The 22,323-nt window shown below is 38.7% G+C and overlaps 4 protein-coding genes across 28 annotated transcripts in view; all 4 read right to left on the bottom strand.

Annotated features, from left to right (window-relative positions):
* ehbp1l1b (EH domain binding protein 1-like 1b) overlaps positions 1-3,510 on the bottom strand; it is a 38,267-nt gene extending 34,757 nt beyond the window's left edge. For 6 of the 19 annotated variants that reach the window (XM_079649311.1, XM_079649324.1, XM_079649328.1 and 3 more), the window contains exon 1: positions 2,808-3,509. In XM_079649311.1, the coding sequence (XP_079505437.1) occupies positions 2,808-2,911 (104 nt within the window). In that variant the 5' untranslated portion in view covers positions 2,912-3,509. Of the gene's footprint in view, positions 1-2,807 lie in introns of all 19 variants that reach the window. The other 13 variants (XM_079649322.1, XM_079649326.1, XM_079649312.1 and 10 more) reach the window with 5 other exon arrangements.
* A 1,544-nt stretch (positions 3,511-5,054) lies between these two features.
* fam89b (family with sequence similarity 89 member B) lies at positions 5,055-7,510 on the bottom strand. The gene is made up of 2 exons (XM_079648176.1): positions 6,889-7,510; positions 5,055-6,457 (listed from the first exon to the last, which is right to left on the bottom strand). Exons 1-2 carry the CDS (start codon positions 7,153-7,155, stop codon positions 6,200-6,202), a joined length of 525 nt encoding a protein of 174 aa, XP_079504302.1. The 5' UTR covers positions 7,156-7,510; the 3' UTR covers positions 5,055-6,199.
* A 316-nt stretch (positions 7,511-7,826) lies between these two features.
* znrd2 (zinc ribbon domain containing 2) lies at positions 7,827-10,974 on the bottom strand. Its single transcript, XM_079648175.1, has 4 exons — positions 10,759-10,974; positions 9,693-9,847; positions 9,480-9,564; positions 7,827-9,286 (listed from the first exon to the last, which is right to left on the bottom strand). The coding sequence occupies exons 1-4, from the start codon at positions 10,772-10,774 to the stop codon at positions 8,835-8,837; spliced, it is 708 nt and encodes a 235-aa protein (XP_079504301.1). The 5' UTR covers positions 10,775-10,974; the 3' UTR covers positions 7,827-8,834.
* A 973-nt stretch (positions 10,975-11,947) lies between these two features.
* Positions 11,948-22,323, bottom strand: part of arr3a (arrestin 3a, retinal (X-arrestin)) — an 18,140-nt gene continuing 7,764 nt past the window's right edge. For 4 of the 7 annotated variants that reach the window (XM_079647859.1, XM_079647860.1, XM_079647858.1 and 1 more), the window contains exons 2-19: positions 18,788-19,038; positions 16,643-16,675; positions 15,667-15,697; positions 15,483-15,543; positions 15,268-15,312; positions 14,960-15,150; positions 14,422-14,481; positions 14,242-14,318; positions 13,990-14,125; positions 13,752-13,836; positions 13,596-13,668; positions 13,357-13,494; positions 13,148-13,231; positions 13,027-13,050; positions 12,850-12,899; positions 12,729-12,748; positions 12,586-12,615; positions 11,948-12,350 (exon numbers count right to left, since the gene is read on the bottom strand). In XM_079647859.1, the coding sequence (XP_079503985.1) occupies positions 12,744-12,748; positions 12,850-12,899; positions 13,027-13,050; positions 13,148-13,231; positions 13,357-13,494; positions 13,596-13,668; positions 13,752-13,836; positions 13,990-14,125; positions 14,242-14,318; positions 14,422-14,481; positions 14,960-15,150; positions 15,268-15,312; positions 15,483-15,543; positions 15,667-15,697; positions 16,643-16,650 (1,068 nt within the window). In that variant the 5' untranslated portion in view covers positions 16,651-16,675; positions 18,788-19,038 and the 3' untranslated portion in view covers positions 11,948-12,350; positions 12,586-12,615; positions 12,729-12,743. The remainder of the gene's footprint in view (positions 12,351-12,585; positions 12,616-12,728; positions 12,749-12,849; positions 12,900-13,026; positions 13,051-13,147; positions 13,232-13,356; positions 13,495-13,595; positions 13,669-13,751; positions 13,837-13,989; positions 14,126-14,241; positions 14,319-14,421; positions 14,482-14,959; positions 15,151-15,267; positions 15,313-15,482; positions 15,544-15,666; positions 15,698-16,642; positions 16,676-18,787; positions 19,039-22,323) is intronic. The other 3 variants (XM_079647862.1, XM_079647856.1, XM_079647857.1) reach the window with 1 other exon arrangement.

Below are 22,323 nucleotides of genomic sequence, written 5' to 3'. Positions count from 1 at the left end.
TTCATTATTTTTAACACCATTTAGTGTTTGAGGTTACTGTCAAAAGAGATAATCTCATTTACATGTAGACACGTACGAGCAGAACAACCTCCCATCTCATGTTTTTGTCACATAACACACTCTTAGTGTTACTGTAAAAATAGCATGTTGCTAAGTCTTTAATTATGTCTGAACCACAGAACTGTCTCTGTCGACATCACTTTATCATTTTCTGACTGTTGACCGTTGACTTTCTTATCTTAGGCCACTCTGTATTTCTGTTTCCTGGAGCTTGTGATGGGGAATATCTTGTTCCTCGAGTCTTGCTATGATGTAAAACAGTTTTTGCCTCTTAGTGCCAGTTTGGAAAGACAACAGGGCAACATTATAATTACAATTCATTTGAAGTTGTGTTTGTGGCCACCTGTCTACAAATCTTTGTAGGCTTATATGTTTTTGGTCTCAACCAGCTAAAGAGGGATATATATGTCTCTTTAGCTGCTAAATGCTCAACTATAACCAGCTGTCAATCAATCAATGTTTATTTATATAAACTGTCTATATAACTATAAGCTGTCTTTCACTGTGTCTGTTTTCTGTTTGGTGCTGAGCAGGTAAAGTGTTTTAAAAGCATTTTCTCTAAAAACAGCCGCCTGCTGTGGCCGAAAAAAGCACTATGAGAGCTGTGAACCAGTAATGAGCTGAAAGTGAAGGTACAGTTGTAAAACATCTCATTCAAAGTCTAGATGCATCTCAGTAAGAAGACATTATGGGTAACAATATTCTGCCAATCTGCCAATAGCCTCAAATCATAACACTAAATTAAAACATAAACACACACACACACACACACACACACACACACACACACACACACACACACACACACACACACACACACACAACTTGTACACAACCATGTGACTTGTGAAACATAATTCAAGCCCCCTCGAGGCAAAGGGTTCATCTCCCCACTCTGGTGTTTGATGTCACCTTTAAGCGTTAGTAACCTCTGACCCCAGATACAGAGTAAAATCAAACTGTGTGCAGATTTTCTTCTTAAAAACATCACATGTCTAAAGTAATATGACTTTGGAATAATCTTTTGTGTTTCCCCACTTCCTCCTTTTCTCTCCTCCTTGTCTCTGTGCTTCCCTGTTTTACCAGCACACTTGTAAAGGCTTGTAAAATGTGATTTCCTCATATTTGGGAGTTTTCTTTTTTTTCTAAATCGCTCTGTGCCGTACCTTCTCTGTTTCCAGATAACAGAAGCTCTCTGCAGCTGATCAAACTCTAACACTTCTGACGAGATTATTCAGTCATTGAAGTGAAAAAACCTGATATTTGTTTCTTATCGTGCTCCTGACGAGCCACTTTTACAATTATTCCTTTCTTCAATGTAATCTGGACAGATAAGAAGGTGCAATTTGGGACAAAGTGGCCTGTGGGCAAAAGTTTAAAGATACTAGAGAAACTTCTTAGAAAAATATCAGACACAGTAGTTATTATTTCACTCTTTTAAAGCAAGTAACAAAAAAAAGTAATAAAGGTTCAGGAAAAGCTAGCGATGCTTTTAATATTCAGATTCTACTTTAAAGCATGACCCTTAAACCCTTAACCTGACCATTTTGATAGTTATTTTTTCCTTATAAATGTTGTGTCTGTGTCAGAGAGCTGAATATCGCTCTGTGCTGCATCACCTGGCCTCCTCCCAAATGTTTTGTACAACAGGAAATTGCACAAGAAGGGGAAGCCATACAGAGCCTCAGGGCTATAAAGTGATCTAATGTAATCTCTGAATTGAATAAAAAGCGAGACAAATTAGTCTGTAATGATAAATGATTAAATAACTGTGCCAAATTAGAAAATATTAAATTGCTCAAATGTTCACCAGACATCTGGTCTTATTGCAAGCATTTGTGTACAATTCCAAATAAATAGGAAATGACACATAAAAACTATTCTTTGTTGCATGGGTGTGCCACTATTGTTTTTTTTTAGAGAACACAAATTATTTGAATAGGGTTGTGTGATATATTGGGTTCAGTGTTGGTAACTATACATTTACTCAATTACTGTAATCATGTTCAATTGTGTAGTAATAGTACTTCCAATTTATACTACTCTATACTTCTCTTCAGATTCAGATGATTAGCTAATACAATAAATAAATACATAATTAAATAAACTGATCATATGTAAAGACATACAGCAGCAGTATATAAAGTAATTCAAATGAGTTCCACCTTTACCAGCCATGATGAACACAATTATAAATCAATAATCCATTTATTATATTTGTATATATGGAAACGGTATAAATATTCTTCTAAAATGGACCATAACTCTTAATGAGTAGTTTTACTTTTGGTACTTTAAGTATATATGAATACTAATACTTCTGTTGTTTTACTTAAGGAAGATTTTTGAATGCAGGACTTGTACTTGTGTCAGAGTATTTTTACAATTGAGTATTGCTACTTTAGCTCAAGTGAAAAATCTGAGTAGCCTACTTCTTCCACCACTGCATGAGTGTAAAGATCAATGAACCTATGGACTGTTTGGTGGTAACATGTCTCAGACATACACAGACCCTGTCAATAGGCGGGGTCGGGTATCGAACCCACTATCACTGCGGAACAACTTATCGCTATACAGAGGCGACATGTGGGACGCCCTCATCCTTCACAGTGTAGCGGAAAGACGCATATCATTAACTTATTATAACGTATAACATACAAAACAGGTTAGTATGTGGGGCTATTTACATGTTAACAAACAGAAAACGTTCATTTGAGAGAAATAAAGTCATTTGTCATCAAACCCACCATTTCTTCGTACACTCCAGTACGAGTTCCTGGTAAGAGGCGACAAACTGAAACTTTGAAGCCTTTTTACCGACGCGCTGCAGTCTCTTCCACACCGAAGTCATGACTTCCTCTGGTGAAAAATATAAACTATCAAACAGGAAAAATAAATAAAAACACGATCTCCTCAACGCAACAATAATCCAGCGATCTCTGCTGTGTCAGTTCCTTAAAATGCACTCTTCTTCTTCTGCTGCTGCTTCTGGTGATGATAACTTCACACAAGCTGAAACTTGCGCTCATTGACAATGAGTTGAATCAGAAGTGTCGCCATGTACCGAACAGAAACAGCAATAATACAAAAAGCAAAGAGGAACCGATTCCGCCCTGCTGGCTGTCTTTCAAACAGCATGTAGGCCTACCCTCATGATATGAATTTCAAGTTTTTCTATGAAACGACTGCAGCTCATTGACAACTCTCTTTCTGGCAGTAATCCACATGGAGACAGCAGCAGCGCTTGTTGTAATGTAGATCTGCTGCCTTGAGTTCACACTTCCTCCTGTGACAACACAGAGAGAGGGAGGATATGCAAAGAGAGCCTACTGGTGATGCAGCAGTATGCAAAGGTCTCCTCTATCTATGCTGCTTATGAAGGCACTGACAGTCTGAAGTCATACCTGTAGACTTTGATCATGACTGTGTGTGTCACTGGCGCAGGCTTATCTATCTGACTGTTTCACTTAATCAGCCTGGCACACTTAGATCTCCTGCAGAAGGCATATAACATGCAAGTGCTTTAGCAAGACATACATAAAACACCTTGTGTGTTTTCTTATTTCAGCTCATAGTTATAACTTAAGTCACTTCCTGTGTTTCAGTTGCATCATCCAGCACTTGCCAGAAACGTCCAGTTAACTACAGAGGAATAGTTTCCATGAAGAGGGCCAGTAAGTTTGTGTGTGTGTGTGTGTGTGTGTGTGTGTGTGTGTGTGTGTGTGTGTGTGTGTGTGTGTGTGTGTGTGTGTGTGTGTGTGTGTGTGTGTGTGTGTGTGTGTGTGTGTGTGTGTGTGTGTGTGTGTGTGTGTGTGTTTTCCGGCTAGGTCAAGGCACAGGGATTTTCCTCAGTGAGAGCATGGCGTTTATTTTTAGGTGGGGGAACAGGGATGGATGGATGGACAGAGGCAGCTGGGGTGGAGGAGTGGGACAGGGGGAACAACTCCCTCATGACTCAGAGTTGGTCTAATAATACACTGTGGGTCCGACATTCAGACGTGCATTATTGCTCTCGGTACCAACAGCTTGTAGAGCTTGCTCTGTTTAATAAACAGACCTGACAGAACCATTCATTTACTGTAACCACTACGTATTACAGGTTTTAATCGAACACACACCTTAAAGGAATAATTCTACCCCCCAAATAATCATTTCTATATCAAAAAGTAATCCTGTGATGATAGCTTGTTGAAACACAACATATTATTTATTCTAATTTGTAAGTACATGGGTTTTCTGTGTTTGTGGAGTTTAAAATGATAATATTTTGACAAAAACACAAGCTGGTAAGTACTGATTATAGAACTAAAAACATGAGATTGGGATTGTACTGCACAAGTTGTGTTAGTGTTTGTTGACAGTTTGCTGTTGTTAAACGGGGGACCAATCATCTTCAATTTTCCAAGAATGTTGTTTTCTTGGTATTCCTTTAAGTGTTACATCTTAAAAAGTACTCCGGTTGAACGCGCCTTGTAATTGACATCCACTACACTGACCTCTTATCTGAATATCTACTTTAACAATCACTCACTGTAAGTCTTAAAGCATTTGCAGAAACTAAGTGGTGTAATAACAGCAATAGCCAATAGATGAACAACAAAAACAAAGATAGAGATAAAAAGGGTATACATTGAAGAGGGACAAACAAGGGAGAAGAAATTCATTGTGGTAAAAAGATGGACGCACACAGTTAGACGCTTCACTAAAACTGTCAGAGAGAGAGACATGCAGATTCTAACAATAACCTGCAACATATGTTGATTATAAATAGAGAACAGCATGAGACTGTCTAATCAGAATGTCACCCCTCTTCATTCCTGCCCCCCACAGCAAATGGTTTTCCCCACTCTGCTGCTGCTTTAACATGATCCAAGAGGAAGAGCCTGGCGGAGGGAATGAGCTCTCAACTGGAGACAGTGTGTCCCCTGTTGGTCATACCGGCAATATCATCCTCTGATAACATTTAAATAAGATGCAGAAATACTGAACATGTCTGTGGTGTACAAGATGGTTTTTATTTTAAGTTGTAGATACAAACAAGTCATTTACTGGCTTTACAAAGCATTTGCCAATCAAGAAAACTTTAACACATTTTGTTTGATAAGTTATTTAATCAAAGGCTATTTAATGGTTTCTACTTGGCAGACTGTGCCTCCATTTGATAGTCGCATGCACATAAACACAGCTAAGAGTCGAGGTAACAAAAAAAAACACTGTTTAAAAGCAGAAAAATCCACTGAGAAAAAATATTTTAAAATTGCATTAAGGAGTTGCTTCATTTGAATAATACTTTTTCAGGTTTGCCAAAAGTCTAGATTGGTGAAGTATTTAAAAGAAGCACAATGTAATTCAATATACCTAAGCCGTATACAACTGTATTAAACGAACGCATTATCCTCACTGAGATCAAAATCCCCTTTTCAGTTGTTTTTTCTCCTGCTGAAAGGAGAGCAGCACAGATTCAAAATGGATTCAACAACTGTTCATAAGGCAGCGAAGATAGTACTTATAGACTTATTTCTGCAGCTTGTTATTCAACAGGACTTGTTGGGTTGGGCTGATTTATAAATTTTGATTGCTTCACAAATTTGGGTTGAGAAAATGTGTGTACTGTGTCAAAAGCTCACAGAAATCAAGACAGTTTTGGTATTTAAAGAAAGCCCTTTTTTTGTTAAGACACCAACTGGCAGAGGACACTGTGGAAGATTGTCCTGCACAGTTTACAGAACAGCAAGGCTGGTTTTATCAGGAAACCATAATCAGGCATCAGATGTATCAAAAGTGGAATAAGGCCCGAAAATAATTCTTATAAAGCAGCTTAAATTCAATGACAAGCAAGCAGCATGTATAGTAGCATGAAGTACAAAAAGCTGATAAGACCTTGTAACACTTGTCAGTCTGGATCTTTCTTCAGAGATAAACAACTGACAGGAAAACTAACACTTAGGTAATGCAAAGATTATAAGTTCATAAAAAGCCAATTAATACTCTGTACTGCAGAGCTATTGAGTTGCTCTCATTTTAATCGACCCACAGCCAGAAAACCAATCTGGAAAGAGATGTGTGTGGCATGGCACGTAAAGGAGAGTAAGATGTCTCCACAGTGCATGGAGCGTGTGTGAGTGTGTGTTTAACTTCATCAGGGAATGTGAAAGGAGTCCTTGATCCACTGGTCCCTGGAGTTGCTGCTTGGTGGAGGCAGAGACAAGGATGAAGAGGATGGAGGTTGTGAGATAACTCCTGCCTCCTCCTCATCTTCCTCGTCCTCGGAGGAGGATCCGTTATCAGCAGAGAGCGAGACATCGGACAGCAGCGAGGAGCCCTTAAAGTCCTGGATGGACTCATGGAGGGACCACAGCTGGCACAGCAGAGACATGTCCAGCTGACGCAGACCGACCTGTTGCACAAAAACACAATCTGTTGTGGCCATCAAAGACTAACGCATGAGGAAACTTTGAGCTTTCCCTTTTTTGACAAGATTGACAAGAACAAATATCTTTGTGTAATGCACGACAACACTATGCCAACTGAGCAAACAAAAAAATAGGAAGTGGACAATGAGTTTAGATTTTTTTTGTAATGATTTCTCATCATAATTGCTTAAAGAGTGACTATAGTTTCAAGTAGAATATGTCACATAGACAAAGGCAGGATATTTGCAGAACACAAAAAAATAATAGTAGGCCTATAAATTGTTTGAAATCAATGTTCTTGCAGGATTATTGCCGTTTTGAGTTTGTATCGCCATGGTTGACTATCCACTTAGGCTACATTGTAAGCAGCTTTGGATAACTGGCCAGATAATTAAATGTAATGGTGTAACTTCACCATCTCTTTCCGCAGCAGAGCCAGAGCAGCGTCCAGTCCTCCCGGCTTGCCGTGTCCGCGCTGCCCGTCCCCGCCGCCCCGGTTGATGTCGGCCTGGATGCGCGCCCTCTTGCTGTGGACCTTCTCGATGTCCCGCCACGACCCGCCGCTGGAGTTCAGGATGCCGCTCAGGCCTTTGGGCAGCGGCGGCAGCCCCTCCACGGAGGAGACCCCGGAGGCACCGCCCCCGCCCGGACCGTCCGCCGCGCCGCGCCGACTCCCGTTCATCACCCCGCGGACAGCTGACTCAGCACGAGACGCCACGGCACGCTTTCTGCATGGATCGATCACTTTCAAATGCGCATAAATGCTGTCTCACCCTCACCATCACCCAAAGGTGCTATTGGTTTCCCCTTCCAGCAGCAGCGGTTTCCCCAAGTCTTGAAAACAATATTAGAACAAATCAATGGCTGTCTCGTGGATGTGAGTGTCAAAAGGAGTGAATTCCGAGTTAATGTCACAGCTTCCTGGCTTTGTTTTGTTTCCTCTCCTTTGTGTGGGAGAGTTCACCCACAGACAGCCCCCGGCTCCTCCCGGCAGTCCCCGCGCCACGCCCCACTGTCTGGGCGAAAGAAAGCCTGTCAGAGGGTTGTTTACCTGGAATACTGCCGAGTCACGTTTACACACAAGCAAATTCATACACTATAAATGACATTCTAAGCAGTCATGATTTGATAGAGTGCTAAATTGATAAATTAACCATACCAAATAAATAATATTTAAAATAATCAATTAATAATTATTGCACACCAGCAGATGGGTATGCAATTCATGAGTCACATTTAAACAGAAATGCAGTTTACAGGTTTATTTGCACATGTTTAAAAAAAGCGTTTTCCTAACAAACTTTGTAGTTTTGCATTTGGCACCCTCTTGTGGAAAGAAACAAAATGCATCACTCCTTTTCAGGCAAAGCTTTATTCAGGTAAATCATTTGAAACCTTTAACCGCCTTGAACAACACTGAAGCTGGCTTTTATCTAATATGAAGTGCTGTCTAGTTTGTTTGCTCAAGATGGTTGCAATGAAAAAAAGAATTGTGAGTCTGACACCTAAACGTCTCATCTGAGCATCACTGAATCACATGACCATCATCACCATCATATATCAAATATATTTACAATAAAAACCTCTTAACTGCCCGCATACAATGAAAATCATTGCAACACCAGAGGGTCAGACATGACAGAAATCACTCTGAATGTCTGGACAGTAAATAGAAAAATTCACCTTCGATCAGAGGACCGACTTCCTATTCATTTCAATTCATGACTTAGTCTGGTACTATGTTGTTTATCAGCACATCACACTAATGTTACATAATTATACAGACCTCCATGCAGTTGTTTTTTTAATTTTCTGATTTGCAAAACAAAAATTACTTTTGGGTACTTAAAATAATCAAATTGAGAACTCATTTAATTTTCCCAGATGTCAAATTGTTGGCCATTTTCATTACAATCAACTATGGAAGTCCGTTCGCAGTGTTTTACTGTAGAATACAGATGAAGTCCTTTAAAAAAAAAAAGAAATGGCCAGATGGTTTTAAATTTACACCTACGATGAATGAGCATAAAGAACTGCTCAGTCCGTATCATTATATCATAACTTACAAATTGTCAAAAACGGTCAGACCTTAAAAACATTTGTACTCAAACATATATTGAAACAATGTAACATGAGATTTCTGCCAGCCATAAAGGTATGTAAACTCAAGAGCAACATGTGAACTGTTGACATTTAATCCTATTTCAAGTGCATTTCCTGACCAATTTTGAATTCAGCTCTATGCAAGGATTCAGTCAAGAGAGATGCCGCAAAGCAGCGAACCAGAGTCAGTATTCCTGGATAGAGGCAAGTAGAAAGAGCGATCCTGTGGATCCAGGGTTACAACCACCTCCATGACGCTTACTGGCTGAGCTCCTTGAGGCTGCGCAGCGAGTTGGCACAGCTGGCGATGAGGCTGCACAGCTGGATGCTTGTTTCCAGGGAGGCCGAACTCTGTAGCTGGCTGGTGGCCCAGCGTAGTTTGATTAGAACCGCTTCCTCTGCCTCCTGCAACAACGGAGGGATCACAGGGCTCTGTGGACTGACAGGGGCTCGAGGGGGTACCAGGGCCGGGGTGGGGGCAGGAGTTGTAGGAGAAGGGACAGCAGGCAGAGGGAGGAGGGCTCTCCCTCCCGCGGCAGCCCCCTCGCAGTGCTCTGGTCTGGGCTGAGGCACTAGAACACTTGCCTGACTGGTGCTGGGGCCTTCGTTGAGTTCAGGGGCCGGAGCCGGGGGCAGGGCCGGGGGGGCAGCGGCCTGTGCTGCCAGCTGTCGCTCTCTCACCTGGGACAACGCTGCCTGAGCATTCAGAGCTGAGGGGAGAGCAAGAGGGAGAAAAGAAGAAATGGGAACAAGCACAGATAACAGTTACAAAAACCTCAAGGCAAGAAGAACAGACATTGAGTTAAGAACAAATATATATGTGGATGCAGCATAATAACAAAATAAATAAGACATCTGGTTTGATTATTTCTTTAAATGCATCAAATATTAGTGCGTGTATACCAGGGTTATCCTTATCCACGTCAGAGTCCAGCTCCTGACACGAGACACAGTAGAGCTTCTGCTGTTTGTCCTGGAGAAGAATTGTCTGGAAACCAAAAAAAAACATACTTATTTCATGACTCATGTTACCCAACTCCAGGTTGTCTACATTATGAAGGAACTACCAAAATCGTAGCATAAAAATCCAACAATCAAAAGCCTCTCCTTACTCACCCCACACACATCACAGCAGTCCCCCAGCATCCTGTATCCTTTGAGCAGGTAGCCTCCCATCAGCTTGCTTATTTTGTCTTGTCGCTCCTTGCGAGCCTGGATCACCTTCATCTCTGCTTCTGTTGGTGGCTCCCAATCAAAAAAGTCATTGTCATCTGGGATCAGAAACAAAGTGCTGATTTAATAAAATAGTTTCATTACATTACATGTTACTTGTTAGATGCTTTTATCCAAAGCGACTTACACACTCAATACTGTGGGCAATCCCCACAGGAGCAATTTGGGGTGAAGTGTCTTACCCAGGGACACAAACACTGTACAGCACTATTATCAGTACAAAACAGTGCTCTGTGGTGATAATATCACATATAAACAGAGCTGGGGGAAGTTCTTAGATCTTGTACTTGACTAAAAGTAATTTACATGTCTTTGTATGCCGGTTAGCTTGTGAATGTTACTCCGGTTTGAACCATGGTTTGAACTAAAGTCTTATTCCAGTGTTATATTTTACATCATTTGCAACGTAACTAAATAGATTAAATAAATGTAGTTGAGTAAAAGTACATTTAACAATTTTCAGGGACTTGTACTTTACTTGAGTATTTTGCAAAATACTCAAGTAAAGTACAAGTCCCTGACAATTGTACTAAATTCCAGTACTTGAGTAAATGTACTCAGTTACGTTACACCACTGCATACAAACAGTTATTGGCACTGCTGTAACGTGTGTGTATACGTTGCGTTAGCCTTTAGTCTACTATATACATTGGATTTTACAGGACTTTTACATTGATTAGAACATTTATACACAACTCTGTGCTTGGTGCGTTGTTGCAAAACGTGATTAGCATTGCCGCAGTGCTCTGCTAGGAAATAACAAGCTAGCTAGCAAACCAGCCGGGCTAACGTCAGCTAACGGTGGTGACGAAAACAATGTTGGTACAAATAAAAGTACACACGAGAATGCTACATACATGTGTGACACAACACCTATACACCACAACAAACCAGGTGACTGTGAGAAATGTCAAGTTAGCTTACTTATAAAGCTCATAAGTTAACAAACCTCCATTCAGAGCCATGTTGCTTCAGTGCTGCACGTTGTGCGTGATCACGTCAGAATCCTCAAGTGTCGTCTTCTTCTTCTTTGAGGTTTTAGGCATCAGTTTCTTCTGCTGCCTCCCTCTGGATAAACAATGTAATTTGTATCACATGTATGAAAATCTGGAAGACAAGGTGCAAAATGATACTAAATCAGACTATCATAAACAGTGGCACCATTGTGAAACAGGTTATCACTGAACTAAGGAGAAGAAAAACCCTGGACAGATCCCAGACTCAGCCATGGGGCGTTTTGAGTCTGTGACCGAACTGAGTCTCACTGGAATATAAACGTGCTCTCTTTATGTTATTTATATATGTATTCATTGTGTGTTATATGTATTATTAATGTAACTTTTGTATATCATGTACTGCCCAAATAATATAAAATAAAGTGTTCTAAAAAAAAAAGATAAACAATGTAAACATGTTTTAATTCTGTATTGAGCCAATGGTAAGTCCCTAACGTTAGCTCTCCAAAGATTTAAATATGTTATTGTCATATGCACAGAAGCTACAGTGTAGTTATGGCAACTACAATCTTAAGTCCTAGGCTGCTTCAACAATGCTACACAAATATATATATATATATAGGACATAAACAATACAAAATAGTTCAAGAACAACATAACAAATACAAATAGTGAAAATATAAAGTAGCCATTTTCTGTCCTCCACACTGTGTCCACACACACTATTTTTGGTTTATACTCGTTCCAATTGTTATATTACTTATAAGTGATATCAATCAATCACAATATATCCAACAATACAAAAACAATCAAGGTAGGTGCACAAATTCATTGACCTGATAGCCTACTGGTTTTTGGAGGAGAAAACTGTTTTCAGATTATAATAAACCTAATGAGCTGTTTAGAGTTAATACATTTGTATTTTTGCTGACTTCTGAAAATGTTCATTTTGTATTTTGTTGTTTTGTATCAGTTCTCTCTTTTATTATCTGATCTACTGTTGGACTGAGGAAAAACAATCTATCCATTTCATTGTTGTCCGGGACAAGTTGAAATATGTCGATTGTTTCAAATTGTTATGACAAGCAAGCAATTTCATTTCCACAGAGTGAGACACAGAAAAATAATCAGCAAACACAGAAACCATCCCACACCAAAGTTATTCTGTTTTTAGAATATTTTTTATTAATTACACATTTTTCGACTTCACATCAAAAACTCAATCTAATTTAAAGGAAAGAGAAAAGTTTCAAAATAATTGTAACGGTGTACATCAAACAATAGAGGCTTTTATTGTCTGCATATATGTGTGTTTCTACAGTCTTTGGTCTCTAAATGTTACACACAATTAAGCAGGGAGAATACTCCCTCTAAAGCTAAAGGACATTCATTAAAACAAAAACAATAACAAAAAAACATGTGAGTGTCCTTAATGGGTTGACAAGGTAACTATGTTCAGTTCCTCTTTAATGTTAAATGGGTTCATTACATCGTCACATATTTTTTCTTGGTTTTGTGCCACGTTCCCTCGTTGTCTTCCAGTCTTTCTGTGAGTTTCATCTCCTCCCCATGGCTAACATCATTTCTAGGAAGAAGCAAAAACACAAAGAGAAGATTACAATACATACTATATTAAATAGTTTCAACATTTGCTGTATGACACATCTCCTAACATTCCATATTCACATAAAATGACCGTATTGATGATCATTGAACAGTGTTCTTTGTGGCCTGCCACAAAAGTGACCGTATATCAAATCATATTTTATTCCCACATCTGATAATTATCCATATAGATAAATTGTGCGAATGAACCTCACCTTTACTATGGAGAGGTCTCTTTCAAGACACTGTAAGAGAAGAACAAGAAAATTATAATATGCTTTGAACAATTGTCACCTAAATTGTTCTCTTTACTTTGCTATGTGTACAATACATTGCAGCAAAGTGAATTCATACTTACACTGATGTGCAGTCTTTACTCTGCAGGAAGAAAATAGAAAAAGAGAAGATAATCAGTAGCCATCGGGTGCATTGGTAACCGTAAATCTTACATTTGTTTGTGTGAGTTATTGAAAAAATACCTTCAGGTTTGGGGTGCATGAGCATCAATGGCAGCTCCAGTGTGACATCACTGCAGAGAAAACCAACCAGCCAATCAGAATAAAACAGGTATTTTGTGATCACTGCTAATTGACTGCATGAGTCAGGATATGATTTTAAATAAACTTGACAAACATTTTCGGATAAACTTTACTCACCTGGAAGTGAGGCCACCAAGCAGGCTGCATGAAGACAAGACAGAGTTTGTTTTAGTTTATTCATAAATTCTTAATTACGTTTCCATGCACCAAAAGCACTTAACTAGGAAAGGACACCTACCCTCCTCCGGCCACCATGAGGTTAATTTTAATCTTGTAGGAAACCAGGATTCCCAAAACCTCTTTTTCTAGACCCTGTCGCAGCCTGGGGAGAAAAGAATAACAAGGATTTGAGGGATTAGAAGGTTTAATATAGTTACGTGTCTTTTAAAGTTAATATACAGCAGTTAAGACACAGCATGAGAATCCTACTTTAGACAGTGCACTTACACAGTGGTGGAGGCCAGGTTAGTGTCCTCATCCTTCAGTCGCCCGTCCAGTGACAGCCCCCTCTTCTCCTTGTTTTCAGCCAGCAGGGGGGTGATAGTCAGAGTATTTTCGTAGGTGGCGTTGGACTCCACTGTCTCTCTGTACACACAAACAAACACATACATTAACACAACAAACTGGAGCTTGTGTTTTCGTTGATTTTCTTTTTACTGTGGTTCTTCAGTTGTCTGTCCACCTACCCAAACTCTTGGCAGAGAACAGCCTTGGTGTATTTGTCTGCTGAGTAAAGGACGATGTCTGTGAGTTGTTCCACTGTAAGAAGAAGGAAACAGATGATTATGCTTTGCTCTCAGTAACAGTGATGTTAAAGTGTTTCTGTGAAAAGAGGTACCCACCACTGATTTTGAATTTCTTGACTGTTTTGTTGCTCTCGTTGTTGATTTTGATTTTGATGGGGATTTGTTCCCCATGGAAGTAGAGCTGTTCTCAAAAGAAACAACAGAAAACAACAAGTTGATGCTGAGATATTGCGGTATTTGTGGTCTTAGTCTGCTTTTACACTCACTCTGGTAACGTTAATGTTGTTTTAACGGAAAAAAATACACTTTAAACGGTAAGGTTTTGCTACTGTACATCTTTTTCCAGTGAAGCTTCTAGGTGAACAGGCTTGTCGGACATCATGAAGCTTTTGCAGATATCAGCCTTGGGCCCGGCGCCAATCTGGGAGGGGGCAAACTGGATTTTACGAATGACAAGGCGAGCTGTGTCCCTGGGGGAAAAAGGGGATAGCCAAAGTAAAGAAAATGTTAGTCAGGCAACATAGTGAGACAGACGGTAGAAAGCTGAAGTATGGTAATGAAAAAGACAACGTGAAAGTGTACTCACTTCTTTTCAATCTTCTCATCTGGATCGGACTGCTTATTAGCAATGTAAGTTTTGATCTCAAAGTCGACACCACAAGCCTGCGAAACACAACATAAGATGTGAGCAGCCATTGTAATAAACAAACCTGCTTCCTCACTACAGGTAAGGCGAAAGGTGTGGTCAGATTAGCACAAGCTTTACCTTCCCCTGATCATCTGGTCCAGGCTGCAGACACACTGAGCATGGCAGGTTGGTGGGAATCTAGGGAGACACAAATGAACATTTATAAATAACAGACAACTTTATTTACTTTGAAATCTGTTTAATAAATATGTATTTTCGGATATTGGTTTCTATCAATTGTAGGGCAAAAGACTCTGGTTCTGTGGTCAAAACATTCATGAGTTGTCATGTGATTTTGAGCATGGCATACTTTTTAATTTTATTTAGTATGCTGTCAACGGATTATATATAAAACATCAATTTATCTCAAACCAATTAAACTCCCTATGTATATCAAACAAGCAGTTTATTCTACCATGACCCTTGCTACGCACAAAGCAACTCAGCAATTTTGAGCTTTGAAAAAAGTGCTGTTTGCTTTTTAATAGTCAGTATTAAAAAGGTATAATATCACCCCAAAGAAATGTGCGTAGATTCAATTAAACCTAAAACAAAAGCTATAATGTGTGGATGAGATCTGAAAGTCTTTACACTTGTGTCTTAACATCTTGCATACTTCAAAAGAGAAGGGTTTTGCGTCGTCTCCCGCCTTCTTCAGCAGGGTGTCGTGCATGGCGGACAGAGTGGGCTTGGGGCCCTCAGGGTAGATCTGGAAGTATTGGATCCAGATGTCCTTCCTGAAGCACAGGCCCATCACATCCAGGTCCTCACTACCGTACCGGAAAGCACATGCCAGCTGCACAAACACTGTCAACACACAATGGTAGAAACATATTTTACTAGAGTATTTTACTTCTCCATGACATGACTCAATTTGGGGTTTGTTTTTTAGGACTTTGAAATTGTAACTTTTTATCATGTTACCTTTCCTGTCTCCAAAATCCTTTGTGTCCAGCTTCACAACACCATCTGTAAAGGTAACAGTGCAGAAGACATTATATCAATCATCCTCGACACACAGATGTAGACACACACACACACACACACACACACACACACACACACACACACACACACACACACACACACACACACACACACACACACACACACACACACTCAATGAAGCAGGAACGTACCGACTTGGTCCACTTTGTCCACGTGGTCTACATAGTCTCTCTTCCCCAGGTAGAGCGTGAGCTGTCAGATAAAGAGAATGGAAAACTGGAGTTAAAAGTCTGTTTCCAAATATTTTTCATTGTTGAAAAAAAATACTAAACAAATCAAACAAGGGTAGAGGAAAAATCAACACATATAACGTACCCCTCCGTTTCCACTGGTCTTCTTGAAAACCCTGTGAAAAAAGCAGATGAGAAACACCCATTTGAATAATATTTTTTTGCAGCTTTGTTCCCCAAAAAAACGCTTTTACTTTGGCCGCAACAACAGAAATATTTTGTAGCTATTGACCTCCTTAACGAAGCTAGAGTATGAGTTGATGCACGTCAGTGTGTATCACTGTGATGTCTTGTTTGATTGTTGTTTAATTGTTCTTTTTGGTATTAATTAAGAAACCTTGAGTTTGATTCTGACCTACAGTACATCCAACAGTTGAATGTAGTTGCAGGACAATGGATTTGTAATAGTAAAATAAAGTACGTTTGTGATTGTCCACATGAGTACATCCGTTGATAGAGTATCAAGATAAATTATGATTTGTTTTCGACTCTCAAGGTAATTTGGGTTCCTTTGCAAGCAGCAGAAGGGTCAGTAATCCCTTATTCCCTTTTATCCATTTAGGAAAAGCTTAGTGTGGAGCAGCTTTATCTTATCGTTCCCGGATTGAAAGGCTGGCAGAGGTGAGGGAGATACTTATGGTGAGCCAGGTTTCCTAAATAGCTGGTCACCTGTGGTACTGTCTGAGTCCACATTTGAACCAACCCATCAACCAACTAATCTACAAACCTAAAATAAGTATGTTTAAATGACTTTTCCATTTTAGGACTTGGCTTGCGTAGGTCAACTTTTGCAAATCTAAATTGCTTAAGTTTTTTAAGTGATTACACGGTTTAGGGTCAGAGTTTCAACTCCTTTTCAGCTGCTTTTCTTTTTTAAGCAAAGGGGATCAATTCATACTTTAGTAACTTCTAAGTATTGTGTTTTGGTATAAGAAAATTATACAATACAACTGCCTCTTTATATGAAGCTTTGATGTTTTTAGTTTGAAGCAGAAGATTAACATTAAAACAACTGCATTTAGGGGACAAAAACAATATATCAAAATACAAATAATACTTACTTTGCCATCTTATGTAATGTCCTCCGAAGAGTTCTATTGGAAGAAAAGAAAAAGGCAGGTTTAGCAGAGTTTTCAGGAGTTCACAGTATCAGTCAGAGGTTGGGATCAGGAGAGGGATCCTTTGCTGTCAGCTTTGTGGCAGCCGGAGCGATGTTTTGTTTTGAGGGTACCGAAGGGTAATCCTATTCAATAAGATTACACCATCAGTGTGAGGGCACCAAGCTTATCCGTTATCCCGACTGACACGGATTCACCCCCGAAACCAGACGGTACAAACTATTATGTCACGTCGCGTTTGAACGTCAGTGCCAAACCTGTTGCTTGTTTGGACTATTCAAAGACAGTTAAATGGATGAAACCTATTTAGTAACTTTCTTAAGTATTCCTGGACTCAATGAGACACTAAGTCCTAACGATAGCCCGTGCCCTGTAATACGGATTGCTAAAGAGAGGTCAAGAGAGCCGTAAGGATTTGATTAATGGTTCATCAACGATATAGTGGGGTTCCCAATTTCACTTTACACATCGTAACCTTTCTGAGACTTTTAGGGATTAAAAGGTTTAATTCAGTTATGTTTTATCTTGACTTTTATTATTTATAAACCTTTTAACTCTGTGCATTGAGTCAACACTTAACTGACCCTTTTCCAGGAGACCGACATGCATATGGGTTTGAATATTTGTTGAGTCCCTTAATGGCATCTTGCCAATGTCTCACACTAGTAGACTGATAAAGAGCTTTTTTAAATGGTTTTTGTCAATAATTGTAAGAATATTATTTTCTTAGTTTTCTAAGTATTTTTATAGTTATTATGTATTATTAGTTTTTTTGGGTCCTCCTAATAAAAGCATTTCACACGCTTTTACTTGTAGTGACAATAATCCTCTTGAATCAAGGATGTTATTAAATTGGTCTTTTAGTCATTATTTGACTCTTTTGAACACATTGTCTAATGCTCGAAGTCCTGTTTTAGTTTTTGTTGCTGCACACACAAGAAACCTTCTACAACACACATTCAAACTTACCACAGTTGTAACTTAAACTCAATTCAAAATCACAATTACAAATGACTCTTTATATGGGTTTGTATTCTATTCACATTGTTCTCTCTCCAATATTGAAATTGAGGGCATTCCCTTAAGGATTCATCACAATTTAACTAAAAGTTAAATGAATAAAAAAATATATATTACTGCCTAACTCTAAACATATATGACCTTTGATTTTACAGGACAAACACAGACATTGCTGTATTCATTTCATTGAGACTTAGAAGAATGCTGACTTGTGTCTGATTTCCAATGCAAACCCACAATGTGGATTCAGTAAAAAGCTTTTCATTAGCAAATCAGGAACATGGAGAGGTAGTCCTCCTAAGCACATAAGGTAATTGTGGGCTGTGATGTTGCCGAACCTGTAACTGGTTAGCAGCTTATCTAAATATTAATGAACTAAATCATCACTCATTCCTTACTTTTTCTGTTTTTGCACCTCCTTTTATCCAAACGTTCAAGTGCTGCAGTTAATCTAACATTTTACATTTTCTTCTTTGCATGCTACATTTTCCTGTTATTAATGGATTCATGAAAAAAGAAAATTGTTATTGTTATTGCTGAGCTCGCTAGTTGTAAACTTGATTTGACACTCCCCCTAAACTGAACCTGAGCATCTTTACTTCCCAAAGTTAAGTGATGTTTATGATTAACATTGTTTATCACTTGAATCTGCCTGCTCCCGCACCTGTACTGTCTTACAAAAGGACCTTTGTAGGATAAGCTTCTGCAATGCAAACCTGCTGCCTATCATTTAGGCTGCTTTAATACTACAGCAGCCATGCTTGACCACTGGCAGCCTTGACAGATACATTAAGCCACATTTCCCATTTTGAGAAATGGTATGCTGTACTATGCAACCGGCACACAGTTACAAATGTATGAAGACTCTTCGGATGATTATCTCTTCGATGTAACATACCTCATTGACTTTCATCTTAAAGTAGGAAACGTTTCTGGCACAATATAACATTTCAAGTATGCTCCAATGCAGTGTTTCCTCATCAGTGTATTGAATTAAAAAAGTAAAATAATGCTCTATATGGCTAAAGGCAATACTGTATCGAGCCATACATGACAATCAATTCTTACCTCTTCTCAGATGTCTGGGAGCGTGGTGTCGAGGTCAGTAGAGAGTGCGGTCAGCAACAGTTGATCTGGCTTTTTATACGTGCGTCCTCCCTCTGAGCATCATTTGGGATTAACTCTCCTATTATTGCGGCCGTTTCTTAATCCAGTTAGGCAATCAGCGGATGGCTTTTTTTGGATCACAAAGGGGTAATTAAAACCCAGTGGCTAATTCACACATGGCTGTGGTGGTAGTAGTAGGCAGATAATCCCATCTGCACACACACAAATGAAGCAATCAAAGCAGTCCTTTTTAATTAGGGTTAACTTCTCTGAAAGGGATGTTTTTGTCAAAAGGCCTGGGTGTGTCATGACATTAGGGGTTTCTGCTAGAAAGGGTCACTTATTCTGGATAATACTAAAGACCTGCTATTCGCCATTAGTGAACTGTTTTGAATTAGAGAAACAAATGGGGAAATCTTTACAAATACAAACTGGGATTTTTTTTAATTTTATTTTCGGATTATTTGGGAGATCTTCAGCACTGAAATCTGTCTCATCTCAGCAGATTAAAGGTTACACATCCCACAGATGATTGTTGGCCCTTGGCATTTCATGGACAGGTCCATTATAACAAGATAATGCTGAAAATTAAAATATTAATTTCAAATCCCAGTCAAAATACTTTATCAAAGTTTGCTGTTTTCGAATTGGTACATTTGCACAGTTGTTTAAATTGTGTCCTGTAAAGTGCTGAAATAAGCTTATTTAGAATATTTAAGGGGATTTGTAAGATTGTAATGGTTGAGATAGTTGTTTATTTTTATATCAGTGACTGATGCTGAGACACTGGTATTTTGGGGTAATTCAGCTTCCCTAATTGAATACTTGTTTGAGTTGAAGTTTAAAATAATTGCTTTTTAACACTGCACCAAAAAAACGTTCTTTCTTTACATTTAATATACCACATGGATGACTGTGTGGTAAAACATAACTATCTGGAGTCTCAGCGAGGACCACTAGACACAATTTTGTTGAAGATAATTTGATATAATGATAGTAAATGGTTAATGGAAGACAATGAGAAAAAAGGTCTTAGATGGAATCCAGCCAGCAAAGTGAGCTCCAGGTCACGTGGACGACCCACAAAGCAAGGGTCACCGTTTTGTAATATAGCCTTGGCTACACTGAGAAGTAAGTTCACATCAACGCAGAGGCATTGAAGGTGAAGTGGTATGTGAAAGCTTGATGAGCTTATTAATTACTTACTTAAACAGATGGGAGAATAAAGCTTCAAGCTGGAGAGGTTATTTTAGGAGGCATTTTCCCACGTAGTTAAACTTTACTAAGAAAAGTAATTTGTAACCACACCTATTCTGGTTTGGGTATCCTTACCAGTAATGGATTTCATGAAATGGGATTATGTAATCAGGATACAGAAAAAAAGGTAACTGTATTCCCTTACAGTTATAGAAAAAAAAGTACTACATTACTGTTACATTTCTAAAAACTGGGGATTACTAACAGGATTACAATGTTACAAAAAACACTAAGAAGAGCATGTTGTGTTTGTTGTGAAAGCTTATAAACATTGTTCTTTGTAAAGCTAAAGCTTTATGTGCGAATCTATACGCCTACTGCCTGAATTTGCTTTATGGTGTTCATTCTTTTTTTCATTCAGTGGGTGAACCTATTATTTCATACAATATTGTGTGTGAGCTCAACTCTGTGTATTAAACTAAGACGGAGCATTTTCTGTCAGCTCAGGTTTTATTTCAGCTTTTTTAACTGTTTTATGTGCTCATCATGTGTTGCTCTCTTAATTGTTGGTGAACAGGCTACTGCGTGAATATGCTAAATGGAAGGCAGGTTTTCCTATAAATAAAATATCTGAGCAAAGGATAATTAAAAAAATAAAGTCTCACATAATACATACAGTATGAATGATAAACATCTTATTGATATTTATGTTCTCTTTTAATTATTTGCATTGCTTTTGATGTTGGGGTAATCCACTTTACTTTTTTATATTTTGATACTCAGACCTACAGTCAGTAGGTTACTGATTACATTTTGTTTTGTACGGGTAACTAGTAATTATAACGGCATACATTTTTAACCTTCCCAACCCTGATCTTCACTAATCTTTCTTTAGTCTGCAGTGCAATTTGTTCCTGGAAATAAACTGGCTTTCTTAGCTCTGAGTTCACTGATCGTCAATTTAACAGAAGGTGACAGTGTGATTCCCTTTGAGGAGGATTTCCCTGGTGGAAACACCACGCCATAGCGCACGATCACAGACAACAGAGAGAGGGAGTGAAAAAAATATTGGAAAACATTCATTAATCCAATTTAACTGGCTGTATTAGTTTGATTTGACTGCCGCTAATATTAGGGGAGATAATGTGACAGGAATATAGAGGTGGGTCCAAGACAGATACTAACAGAGAGAACATTTTTTATTTATCCAAATACCCTAATTGCAGGTTGAAAAAAAGAAAGTCTCAGTCTACTACTTGTATGTAATGCACTTTTTCCTTAAAGGTCACCTAATATGCAAAATCCACCAACAACTCTGTGTTAAGAGATTCTGAAAGTTTCAGGAAAAAATATTCGCTCACTTTTTGTCCTGAAAATTAGCTATTCAGATTTTGGCCACTTTATGATGTCATAATGTTATTTTGGCTTGTGTAACCATTAGATAATAACCAACCAAGGTAACAACCCCCCATCTTATCACATGAATCTCCTTCTAGAGCACCATGGTGTTCTTTTTAACCAAATATGTTGCAGAGGGGCGTGGGGAGTGGCTCCTTATTTTCATCTAAAGTAAAAGAAAGATAATCAGCACTTTTGAAACAGCTAGGGATTATGGGATGCTACAATGGGTGATCTGTTTGGTATTTCCGCCAAACACTTCAGAGACATGTTTTGTATATATCTGAGACCTATACTATATTGATGAAAAACAGTATAATAAGGGACCTTTAATATCTTAGGCTACTGAAATAACCAACACATAAGTACTGTGGTTAAATAAAAAACAAGGGTAACCAGGTTGAGTAATATTTATTTAATGTCCATCTTATGTGTCTCATATTTGTTTTTTTCATCTGAATAACACTTAACTAATGCTCTCTCCTTTTTTAATCATGAACCCTTTTTGATGAGAATAGATAAAAGACAGAAATATATTTTGTGTGAAACAAATATCATGTTAGCATCCAGTCAGGAAAGCCCAATATGGCACTGTTCCCGTAGATTAAGAGGTTTTGTTTAGGGCCAGCTGATTGACGTGGCTGAGCCTTTTGTAGACCAGACACACAAACACATAAAAATAAAGAGTGTCTAGTGAGACGGAGAGCCAAAGGTCGCAAACAGCATACTCTATTATTTATAGGTAAGGAGATGAAATGGTGCACACCATTTAGATGATGAGGTATACATAACACGAAGCTAGCTGAGTATATTATAAGATATGGTACTAGTAATTCATCAGACCAAACATTATGGGAAGAAGCAATATTAACAGGTCTACAGACAAGCTAACTTCTCTGGGA

The sequence above is a fragment of the Notothenia rossii genome (genome assembly GCF_949606895.1).
Source record: "Notothenia rossii genome assembly, chromosome: 9".
NCBI lineage: Eukaryota > Metazoa > Chordata > Actinopteri > Perciformes > Nototheniidae > Notothenia > Notothenia rossii.
Note: the sequence above shows the minus strand (reverse complement) of the source record. Positions and strands in the feature narration are given on the sequence as shown.

Bases quoted from the DNA above. Each gene is read 5' to 3' on its own strand.
- fam89b (XM_079648176.1), bottom strand. From the start codon at position 7,155: ATGAACGGGAGTCGGCGCGGCGCGGCGGACGGTCCGGGCGGGGGCGGT. The intron at 6,458-6,888 runs GTGAAGTTACAC...TTTGTGCAACAG, and splicing joins CTCTGCTGCGGAAAGAGATG to GTCGGTCTGCGTCAGCTGGA.
- znrd2 (XM_079648175.1), bottom strand. The intron at 9,565-9,692 runs GTGAGTAAGGAG...TTTGGTTTCCAG, and splicing joins ACTGCTGTGATGTGTGTGGG to ACAATTCTTCTCCAGGACAA. The intron at 9,287-9,479 runs GTATACACGCAC...CTCTCCCCTCAG, and splicing joins CGTGGATAAGGATAACCCTG to CTCTGAATGCTCAGGCAGCG.